General features: G+C 40.0%; 1 protein-coding gene across 2 annotated transcripts in view; it reads right to left on the bottom strand.

The window, feature by feature from the left end:
* DNAJC2 (DnaJ heat shock protein family (Hsp40) member C2) overlaps positions 1 to 12,020 on the bottom strand; it is a 34,288-nt gene that overhangs the window by 2,231 nt on the left and 20,037 nt on the right. For both annotated transcript variants that reach the window (XM_080817954.1, XM_080817955.1), the window contains exons 4-15: positions 11,907 to 12,005; positions 10,741 to 10,882; positions 9,342 to 9,422; positions 8,375 to 8,440; positions 7,815 to 7,906; positions 7,617 to 7,738; positions 6,936 to 7,085; positions 3,635 to 3,723; positions 3,492 to 3,561; positions 1,845 to 2,029; positions 411 to 511; positions 59 to 166 (exon numbers count right to left, since the gene is read on the bottom strand). In XM_080817954.1, coding sequence (XP_080674080.1) covers positions 59 to 166; positions 411 to 511; positions 1,845 to 2,029; positions 3,492 to 3,561; positions 3,635 to 3,723; positions 6,936 to 7,085; positions 7,617 to 7,738; positions 7,815 to 7,906; positions 8,375 to 8,440; positions 9,342 to 9,422; positions 10,741 to 10,882; positions 11,907 to 12,005 — 1,305 coding nt within the window. The remainder of the gene's footprint in view (positions 1 to 58; positions 167 to 410; positions 512 to 1,844; positions 2,030 to 3,491; positions 3,562 to 3,634; positions 3,724 to 6,935; positions 7,086 to 7,616; positions 7,739 to 7,814; positions 7,907 to 8,374; positions 8,441 to 9,341; positions 9,423 to 10,740; positions 10,883 to 11,906; positions 12,006 to 12,020) is intronic.

Below are 12,020 nucleotides of genomic sequence, written 5' to 3'. Positions count from 1 at the left end.
GTCTATCACAGTGGGAGTACATGGCTAGCATTTTCTAAAGAAAAAACGATTTAATTACCTTCAAATCGCTCTGAAGGTGTTGCATTGTCTGCTTGAGGCACCACTCCATGTTCTTTTTTAAATTTATCAAATGCCTTTTTGTTTATATCATCTTTTTGATGAGGGTCTGCAAAATGAAAAAAATATTACAGATCATCTCATTTAGTCTTTTATTGCACAGATTATGTTAAAAATTTGTATTCAAGAAGGGGCGGGGGGGGGTGGGAGGTTGGGGGAACCAGGTGGTGGGTATTAGGGCACGTATTGCATGGAGCACTGGGCGTGGTGCAAAAACAATGAATACTGTTACACTGAAAAGAAATTTAAAAAAAAATTTGTATTCAAGGTAGCAAAGAAATTGATTTGCTCACCAAGTTTCTGAAGAGACTTTGCTTTGCCAATAACATCTTTGGCAGTTCTCTTGACTCCGGAAGAAGAGTGTATGTTCATGTAATTAGCGATAACTTCCCATCTAGAGACCGCAATATGATAAGTTAGAGAATAAAATGTCCAAATAAAAGTTAGAATGATCCTTCCATTTGTAATACATAGGGATTAGCTAGAATATCTACAGAATTAGCTCAAGTGGTGGTCTCATTACTATTACCTGGACTAGAGCTTTTTTTGCTTTTCATTTGTTTAAACTAATCTTGGTTTCAAGTCTATAAAAACCTTACTGAAGTAAGTAAGGAGTAAGAGTAGAAAGTAAGTAAGTAAGAGTAGTAAGACCACACAAAAAGAGAAATTCTGCAAAGAGCCTTAGTTTCCTCACCTATAGAAAGAGGGAAGCCGGATCTTGAAAGCACCTTCCGAGTTCTAAACTTAGACTTTGCAATCAGTTCTCTTTTGAGGTGGTAATCAAGAAAGGAGGATTAAGACTAAGAAAAACTCTGGGGTGCCTGGCTGGCTCCATAGGTGGGGCTTTGCTTTAGGCTCGGATCGTAGTCTTGGGGTCCTGGGATTGAGCCCCCATCAGGCTCTCTGCTTGGTGGGGAGCCTGCTTCCCTCCAACACCCTCCCCCCCCCCCCGTGCCTGCCTCTCTGCTCACTTGTGATCTCTTTCTCTGTCAGATAAATAAATAAAATCTTAAAAAAAAAAAAGAATCTGTGGAACCTGACCTAGTCCCCAGGATAAGCCAGGATGGAGTAAGCCAGCATTGAGAGTCAAGATTTAGGTGTCACAGCCTTTAATTTCCTAAGAAATTAGTGAAGCATTCTCTTGTATATGTGTTGGTGTAAACTGCAAAATCCCGCAGACTCAAAATGCACTCTGCTTTTCACACTTTCTACTGTGGCACTGAATCCAGTGGAAGGAGTGAGTTTAGACTCAGGCATAACCCTAGAAGTTTCTGCTGTAACCAAGGCTGTTTGGGTATTATCTGCGTTTTCCCTAGGCTCTAGAATGAACTCAAGAGAAGTTTCATTAGGGGCGCCTGGGTGGCTTAGGTGGTTACGCATCTGCTTTCGGCTCAGGTCATGGTCCCACAGTCCTGGGATTGAGCCCCACGTCTGTCAGGCTCCCCGCTGAGCAGGGAGCCTACTTCTCCCTCTCCCTGCTTGTGCTCTCTCTCATGAATAAATAAAATCCTTTTTTTTTTTTTTAAGGTCTTATTTACTTGACAGAGATCACAAGTAGGCAGAGAGGGGCAGAAGCAGGCTCCCCGCTGAGCAGAGAGCCCAATGCAGGGCTCGATCCCAGGACCCTGAGATCATGACCTGAGCCAAAGGCAGAGGCTTAACCCACTGAGCCACCCAGGCACGCCATGAATAAATAAAACCTTAAAAAGTTTCATTAAAACCAGTACCTTGAATTTGTTCCAGCAGGGAAGAGGTTCACAGCTTTAATCAGTAATTGCAGATCATCTTCTGACCAGTTTTTACTGCCATTTCCACTTCCACCAGTTGATTTCTCTGCATTCTTAGATGCTTGGCGCATTCGAGCCTCAGCTTCCTCTTTTTCTTTCCTAATTTGCTCATTTATTTCTTCTATCTACACAAATATCAGGGGTAAGTCAGGGACTTCAAACATCTTGCTACACTCCCTTTCTGGCAGGGCTCCGCGGTTCTCACTTCTCAGTATCCTCCCAACAATGCCCTACACACTTCCCAGGCCAACCCCGAAACTGGCCATCAGGTTTTCATTCTGGCTGTGCCTCACTCTGGCCTCCAGGGTGCACAGCTCCACCGGAGACACCAAGAACCACCCTCAGCCGCCCCTGCCTTGCATTCATGTCCTGTGGCTTCTATTTGCCTTGGACACGATTTGTCGAGTCTATGGTCACTGGGTTGTTCTCCCATAAGGGCCATTTAAAAGCTCTCTCTAAGCTCATATCCACTCTAAAAAAGGAAAAGGCATAGAAAGTGGCCAGTGTTTTATCTTAAAGTTCCATCCTTCACAGTGTTACTTCCAGTCTACCTTTAAACATGCACAAAGAAGAAAAAAACCTTTACTTGGCCTTGTAGCTCCTGTCAACAGCTCTCTAGGGCTCATCTGTGACTACCCATTTCCCACCCCACCCCTCAGAACCAGTCACCCAGAGCCAGAGATTCCAGTGACTCCCATCACCCCTCACAGCCCAAGTCCTTCCAGTCAGAGTCTTACAACTAGTCACATTTATCTGGTACATCCTGCCAACAAATGCCAGATTGAAAGTACATTAACCCTTTGTTACTCAAACATCTGCAGTAATGGAAAATAGTCATCATGATATTAAAAGCCTGTTTCATTGGGCTCTACTTTTCCTAACCATTTTCATCTCCCACTTCTCCCCCCTGCTGCTCCTACCTATGTGTTAGGGTTCATGCTTTCCCCTGACCTGCAGCTTAGCCCCGTCCATCCTTCAAGGCTGGCTCACAGCCCTCACTGAGCTTTCCCTGGCCAGTGTGCCCTGCCCTGGGGACTTCCAGACCCTCCGTCTTTTGGTCCTCAGGCCTTTTCTCTTCAGCATAACTTCCTGTACTCCTCTGAGGCAGCAATAGCATGAGAAATTTCTCCGAACTACCTAGGCTATATATTGCTATACACTGTAGGTACCAACACTTGTTACACTGAACTGAATTTCTGGGCCTGTTTGCTCATCTGTAAAAAGGTGTACACTAGACAGAACAAGGATTTCTTCTGGTTCCAAATGTTACTATCCTATAAAGATGCTCAAGGAATAGCCAAAACAATTATCTTTTCTAACAGTGATTTTGAAAAAACTATGATAAATGTGCTATAGATACCACAAGTTCAAACACTATATACATGGTAACAACTTTATAGACTGACTCCAATTTAAAATAACACCACCACTTACTAGCAGCAAAACATACTGGGGACACAAAGAGAAATGAGATTCTTTGCCCTTCTTTATAACCTAAACATGTTAGGTGGGGAAATACTGAGGTGAAAGCAACACTATAAGCAGAATTAAATGCTACATGAAGGTAGAAGTGATGTGTTCTATTACCTGTTTTTCCAGAGCAGCCTTTCCTACTTCTTTTGTAGATGATGTGAGTGTCTCATTCAAGCACTGCAAGCTAAAGGAAAAAAGGGGATGAAACTTCATCCGAAGCCCAAGACAAGACTTCAGTAGCACTCCTATAGTTATACCTTGCTAGTTCAAGCCGATCACAAAGTTTTTCCACTTCTTCCATCATTTTAACCCGCTCTGCCTCATTGTCAGAGAAGTGATTCCAGGTCTAGAAGCACAAACACAAACATTTTCATCTTTTATCCACTGATACTAAAGAATATGTCCATAAACACAACTGCAAAACATCTGAGTTCTCAAGAGATTCCTGAGGTGAACTTACAGCCTTCTGACCACTACCAACCATCCTCCCAAAGCTCTCCCTGGCCAGCTAGCAATAAAAAAGCCATTGCCATTACCATTACCAAGAGGATGGAAGAGTAAAAGAGAAAAAAGGTGATGGTGTAGAAGATCGCTAGATGTCATAAAAGTCAGAATGATTCCCCACAGAACCACTTAAGAATCAAGAAATTCTGTGTGACGACTCAAAATTCTCTTTGTTGGGCTGCCTTTTCTTTCTTTGTGCTGAACTGTAAAATTTGCTAGAAATCTTAAATGTGAAATTCAAGATAATGTAATGTGTTAAGGAACAAGAAGTATTAGAAAAATTGTGATTAACTAAAGATTGTGCTCAATGTCTCCCATTATTTAGTGGAGACATTAATTAATGACCTTAATGCTTCCTTAATTCATGCAGTCTGGCTCTCACTAAGGTCCCAATGCTGCTTTTACTGTTGACCTTCCCTAGTGTCCAAAAGCACTACTGACTTTCTTCTTACCTGTCTGGGTCACCCCTTTCCAGGCTCCTCTTCCTCTATCAGTACCTTAACTAGGGTGTTTGCAACCTCCCCCCTCCTAAACCCCTCTCTCCTGGGTGAGCTACTCACATGGTTTCTGGTGGCACTGAGACAGAGAAGACTTTAGTGATCCCACTCTTGAACTCAAGACTTGTGCCGCCAACCACCCGCTCAGAATTTCCATCTGAGGATCTCAATGTGCTCAACATGCCCTAAACTGAAGTCGACTGGAGCAGGTGGAAATGGCAGTAAACAGAACTCATCACTTCCTTTCAGCCTCTTCCTTCTTTGTTTTCCATTTCATTATATTATACCATCATGCACCCAGCGCTCCATGCAGGAAAGCAGGACACATGTAAATCCCCCACCTCCAACATACAAAACAGTGTCTCACAGGCAGCAGCCTATGCTACCTCCCAAATACTGGTTCACTTCCTCCACCTTTCCTATTCCCACCCTCTCTCAGATAAAGGCACAACACTCTCTCTCACTCGGATCTTGGCAAAAGACCCCCAACTGTCCCTGCCTCTGCTCATCTCTCAGAATCCTGACTGAAACCAGCCAGCTCAGCGGCAGACAGGATCTAGCAAGACCTATATCGTCCTTCGGGACCCGGCTCCTCACCTCTTCAGCTACCTCTGGCTCGTTACACCGCGTTTCCCTGGACCTCTGCGCCCTTCTGACCTCTCTCGTCTCTGATCTCATGCATACGCTGCTTCAACTGGCCAAATCCTACCAGATCCAGAAAGCCTTCCTTGACTACCTTTTTGTACTTTCTTCCTAGTACTTGTCTTACAGTGTTTACTTTTAATTCTCCACCATTAGCCAGATTTCTGGAAGGCAAGGACCATATCATTATATCTATAGCAATCATAACTGCCTGGAACATAGTAAGAGCTCACCAGATAACTGATAAATGAATAAGTGAACTCATCCTGGAAAGCAGCAATAAAACGGGTACCTAATACCAGAACGTTTACCTCATTTATGCACCAACTCTAAGAGAACGATTCAATTTTTTTTTAAGATTTTATTTATTTATTTGACAGCAAAGATCACAAGTAGGCAGAGAGAGAGGGGGGGAAGCAGGCTCCCTGCTGAGCAGAGAGCCCGATGTGGGGCCCGATCCCACGACCCCGGGATCAGGACCCGAGTCGAAGGCAGAGGCTTTAACCCACTGAGCCACCCAGGCACCCCGAGAACGATTCAATTTTAACTATTCAAGTTTGCAGATTCCTCACTGCATGCCAAGAGCACCACATGTGAATGCTCTCATTTAAACTTCACAATTCGATTAATAGGTCCTATTTCAGCTACTGTGTAGGTAAGGAAACCGAGGGACAAAGTGGTTGAAGTAACCTCCTGGGGGCCCACAGATATTAAGTGCCTAATACAGAATGACTTCAGATCCAGGCGACTTGCTCTCAACCTGAACTCACCACTATGATACAATGCATCCTTCTCAAAACAATTTTCTGGGTGAAATCTGAGGAAAATACTTCATTTTTTCTATTTTATTTCTTTTTGCTGACCAAAAGCCTGAAGTGATTACCTGTGCTTATATTTTGATTCAATCTCTTTCAAAGCCTGCTGATGGGGGCGGGTTAACTTCAATTACATTAACTGAAGGTTCAGGATGGCATATATTAAAATGTATATCCAATGTCTGATAGGGCCTCTGGACAGTGACATGGAAGAGAATGTCTCCACACAGAGTAAGCATTTACATACTCGCTGGATTTAACTCAACAGTACAGTACACAACACTGCATGGCCATCTCTCCCTATAGCTTGGCAGTTCATTTATTCATTCAGTGCTATTTGATAAGGAACAATACTGGTCCCTGACTCTACCAACTGTAAATGTTAACAACAGCTCTTGAACAAAACTACATTTGAATACTTCTCGGATTTTTTTGGTCAATATTTTTCAGTGAACACTATCTGAATGCAAACTACGATGCTCCCCCAAATGATATCCATTTTGATAAAAATGAAACCTTTCAGATCCTTAAAAAGAACCCAAGTTCAACTTCGAAAATAACTTCTTCTAAGATAAATATTGATTTTACACCATTAAGGAAGCAACCAGCCAGAACCAAACTATGGGACATTATCAGAACAAATGATCTGGTTTTTCAAGAAATGAATGGCAATGAGAGAACGGGAAGAGATGGTGTGTATGGGGGGGTCTGTTACAGACACAACTGGGAAATACAACTGAAGCCTTTGGAATAATCCTATTTAGATCCTAATTTGAATAAACCAACCATACAAAGACATTCTGGTGATAACCAAAGAGATTATCAGAATACTGAGCAAGTTTTTTTTGTTTTTTTTTTTAGGTCTGAAAATAGTATGATGTTTATGTCAAAAAACCCCCCAATTACCACAGCTGCACACTGAAATATGCACATGTGAAATTTTTAAAAAGTGAATTTAAAAGCATTTAAGATGTTTAAATGAGATAAAATGTATATAACAGTTTAATTATATTTGCATAGTATAATAAAGGAAATATTCTTAAGTTTAATCAGCAATTGGATTTGTTACCTAGTGTTGGTTCAATCACAGTCTGACGTACCTTGCATGAGTTTCGAAGTTTTTGCCTTTCCTTCTTAATGGCTTTTTTCTGGATATCTTTTTCCTTCTTTGCCAGTAATGCTTGTTGTCTAACTTCCTCCTCTTCCTTCTCTTTAGCTAACCGAGCAGCTTCTAATTCAGCTTGTCTTTGCTTTAATAGTGGAAAATAAAATCATTTTAATAAGAAAACTAGGATTTCTAAATGTCTATAATCTTACTCGAAAAAATTCAACCTTTAAATAAATTAGGAAAAAAAGATGACATGTCAACTTATTGAAGACTGAGGCTGAATTAAGAAAAGCAGCTGTCACAGTTCTACATTTTTGAAATGTAAAATAGGCACATTAGAAATAAGGACAATATTAAAGGAATATATAGGACATGTTTTTGCTTAATAAAAATGTGCTTCAAGGAATATGCCTGTAAGTATCAATGGTACCAATTTATCAAGATTTATTCATGTAGCACCTAATTCTCTAAGGTTATAGTTGTTTGTTTATTTTTTAAGTAGGCTCCATGCCCAATGTAGAGTCCAACAGGGCTTGAACTCATGAGCCTGAGATCACGAGCGGGATGTTTAACCAACTAAGCCACCCAGGTGCCCCTCAGCATTATGGCTTTTTAAATATATCTGAGGATTAAAGATTTTATGAACACTTAAAATCCAGCTTCATCATCTTACTTTTTCTTTAGCTTCTTGCTCCTTCCGTTTTGCTTCTGCTTTTGCTTTCTTTTCTGCTTCTTTCTTGGCTTTTTCTTCTTCCTTAAATTTTTTTATTCTGGGATCACAGCTGTACGCGTTGTCTACCAAAAAAAAAAAGTTAACTTTTTCAACTTCCAATATTTAAAGAACCTTTTAAAAAATACCAGTTATGCTTACCAACTAATGTTCTTATTCTGTTCATTTCTTCTTTTTTTCTTTGTGCCCTTGTTGCTCTGTTCTGCTTTTCAATCCATCTCCTCTCATCACGACTATAAAATAGAAAATATTGCAAATTATTGATAAGAGATGGTAACACTAACAAATGTAATTATTTTATAAGTTTATATATAAATAATGTCTGAGAAGGTTAAAATGCCTTATCACTACTAACATTAAAAGGTGATTCAACTTAATATTAATTTTGGTTAATTTTTTGGGAATATTCATGTCAAAAGTATTTCCCTACATACACAGGGAAAACTAAAACCAGTTAAATAAACAGAAGAAAAATAACTTGCTAAATTGAGCTTTTGTGACAATTGTATTTCTTGGCAATTTCTTAAGCATATCATGTTGATTTGGCCTCATTTAGTTTAACGTGTGAGATGGGATCTCAAAATACTACTAAAAAATTAAAAAAAGGATACACACATTTAATAAAATATGTGTAGTGTATTTATATAACATCGCAAGGAACCAAATAACTATCTTCCTTTATTAGTGACTTACATACATACCATTCTGCTTTTTCTTTTTCTTCTTCATCTAAGTAAGAAAATTCTCTCCAAGAATCAAAATTATACCTAGCACAGATAAAAACAAAATTAAGCCAAAACAAATGAAAAAAAATCTTCCTTTTAAAATTCAGACGCAAGTACTTCTAAGAAACATTAACAGCAAATGGATGAGTTTGTCTTAGTAGAGCCCCACCCTCCACTGGTGGGACGAACACTAAGCTCAAGTCATCTTCTTCCTCTTTCTTAAAGGACACTGGATTTGGCATGAAAATCTAAAGGTACATTCATCACTCCTAAATTAAAATCACACCTCCCTGCCACCTCCAGTAGCCTTTCTTGCCTGGGACTTGTTAAAGGTCTCCCTACCTTCACCTGTCCTAGTCTGTGAAGTGTTCAGGTAACCCTCAAAGTGGTTACCGCATCTCTGATTTGTATCATCTGAAGGAAAACAGCAACTACAACTGGTAGAGCTAAATTTGGTCATTTTTGTTTCATATCAGTCTCATGTTTGCATTTACCAAATACTTAATGAGAAAATATAGCACATGTAATTATGAACTGGCCATGAATACCGTGTTTATTAAATATTAGTGAATTAGTTACAGAGACAAACACTGCCTTCCTCATGTATTCAAGTATTTTTATTGGCAAGACAAATGAAAATGTATTTATTTTTATTGAATTCAAATGGCCCCTTAATTTTCATTTTTTACCACTATAGTATGCTTGACATCTGGACCGCTGATTATTAGAAGACAGATTAAAAGACCACGAATGTCTATCATATAGGAGAGATAATACAGCATTATGTGAAAACCTTTATGATTACTTCTGATTAGAGTGCTTTTGTTCAGGAAAGGTTCTGTGACTCTCCTATCCTTCAATTAATTTATGAAGGAACAAGTATTTCTTGAGTAATTATCCTTTTAAGAAATGACAGCATCATAGAAACAGTGTATTCACTTACCAGAAAGAATAAAATGCATCTACATCTTCAAATGATGAATTCATATCACCAAGTTTAGGGACATTTTTTTTATTTGACCACCTGAAACATTAGAAGAGGAAAATTCAATTCAAAATTGTGTATAAAAGGTCAACAGAGAAGCTAACTTACTAAAAAAAAATTTTTACTAATCCCCTTCCCTATGACTAGGAGGTGGGGCTGGAAGGTCAGCAGTGGACACGGACCCATTCAGGCGCAATGAGAGAGGGCGCGGGTAGACAGGGTTGAGGAGAAAACAACGAAACCGTGTTCTCAGCATCAGGTTGTCTTCAGCTCCATAAATTAGCAGCTGCCACACTGGCGTGAGCCCCCTCTCCCAAGCACACTTACTCCTGCCTCTAAACAGGCAGTACGGAAACAACCAGGCCCAGGTTTTTTTTTTTTTTACAAATGTCGATACAGGGAGAGGATTCCCACCCCATCAGCACCATGACCACCCCCCCTCAGAGTCAGACTTCTCAGTTCAGCACCTCAAAGCCATCTCTGGAAGGATCTTGAGGCTGTCACTGACCCATGTTTTCTACTCTATAAAACCATTCCACAACAAAATACATCTCACTCTTGTTTTTACCACCTTCAACACTATCACAAAACAAGAACGAGGAGAGTGGGCAGGTAAGCTGCACTAAACCAATAGTGGGTCTCAAACCTGACTGCACAGTAGAATCACCTGGGAGTATTTAAACATCCGACAGACATTCCAAACTCATTAAATCGAAATCACAGTTAAATCTCAATCTCCCCAGGTGGAACACAGCCATCAGGAGGTCTTCAAGCTCTCCAGCTGACGCCAGTGTGCAGCCAAGCTGTACTCTAAGGAAACCTTCCAGTGCAGATGGAATCAAAAAAATGTAGAATACTGATATACGCCATTTAAAAGCTGACTTAGGAAATAAATTACATATAACGCTCACATTAAAGTTATATCATCCTTTGTCAGAGAACCTTATGATAATGAAATGCTCCAAGAAACAGCTCAGAAAGAACAAAAGCTTAATCAAATGATAAGGGACCAAAGAGAGTACATGCACATTAGTAAAGGGGAAGCAAAAGAATGGGAAATTAGCATCACCTAAATTACACTATCACACGACATAAAGTCAGCTATTGTTCTTTCCCACAAAGGAAATCCGAAAGAAAAACATCCTATGAGGTGTAAAGGAATCTCGCCATGGGAAAGGCAGAACTTCTGTTCAAAGAGCAAAATAAATGAAGAGCAGTTCGTTCACCAGAGGGGCTCAAGTCTGGAGAGGAGGAGAAAGAGAGCAGAAACTCCTATCAGAGGAAAGATGCAGAGGCCGGGAAGCACATGCAGGAAGCCAACAGAACATTATGATCACAAGGGGATCCCTTAACTCACCTAGAATTCCTTTCGAACACTGGGGAAAACACTTCGAAGAAATTGTCTTTTGCTTCACTTTTAGAAGGAACTGAGTTATCAAAAGTAGGATCTACACTGTTGAATGCCCGTCTTTTCACTGGATCAGATAACATTTCATAAGCTGAGGAAAAAATGGTAAGGTCACATTACCATGACTCTGTATTTTTTACTGTGAGGGGGAAAAAAAAAACTCCTTCCTTTAAAAAAAGGTTATTATTTTTCATATTTAAAAATCTGGTGTGCTTGTGGGCTGGAAGAGACTGAATCCGGGTAATAACACCTCCAACACTACTGGATATAATCTCACTTCACAACTTCTTCAGAATCTCTTCTGGAAGTTACATAACAAAACAACAGTTAAATACTCAACACTTAAGAATGCATGACTCTAAGGAAAAAGCAATAGAAAATTAACTGTTAAGATTCCAAGGCTGTAAAAAATCAAAGAATCTTTAACATCTTAAGCACTGTGTAAGACTGGGCCCAAAAGAGTAAGTTTGAAAGGTGTGTACACAATTTTTAAAATTTAGCATGTACAATCAGGGGCACCTGGGTGGCTCACTGGGTTAACTGTCTGACTCTTGACCTCAGCTCAGGTCTTGACCTCAGGGTTGCACGTTCAAGCACCGTGTTGGGAGTAATCACACTGAAGAACCCATTTAGAAATGGCAACAACCTATGTTAATTTGCTTGATGATGACATGGCCATATAAAGAGCAATAAACTGTCTTGGGGTCCTTAGCAGGATATAATCAATTTTTGGATTTAAATTAGCAAAAACATCTGAGGAACAATTTAGTCCTACAAAATAACTGAAATGGAGAAATTCGTATCCTTGTTAGAAATAACACTTATGATGAATTAATCTCTAGGATGAGCTCATTAAACTGCAGACTGCGTCAGCGGCTATGGGGTGGGGCCCAAGCTTCTGCATTCCTGATGCGAGGGCAGAGGCTGGGAGAACCTCACAGAGCTGTGGTGAGGCTCAGGGGCAGATTATCAGAAGCAACCAGAAACAACTGAGAGTGTTCTGAATGTCATGGTATAGTTAAATTAACTACAGAATATACACCAGAAATCCAATCCCAGCACTTAATAAATAATCATCACTATTAGAAATCCCTGACTCTAAAATATTTTCTTACCTTTAGTTATGCAAGTGAAGTAGTCATTATCTCCTTCTTTTATTGGTTCACCAGCTGCTTTCCGTTTGTCTGGATGATGTTTTAAAACCATTGCTTTATCTACAAAACAAGCCA

This window comes from Martes martes (assembly GCF_963455335.1).
Source record: "Martes martes genome assembly, chromosome: 11".
NCBI lineage: Eukaryota > Metazoa > Chordata > Mammalia > Carnivora > Mustelidae > Martes > Martes martes.
Note: the sequence above shows the minus strand (reverse complement) of the source record. Positions and strands in the feature narration are given on the sequence as shown.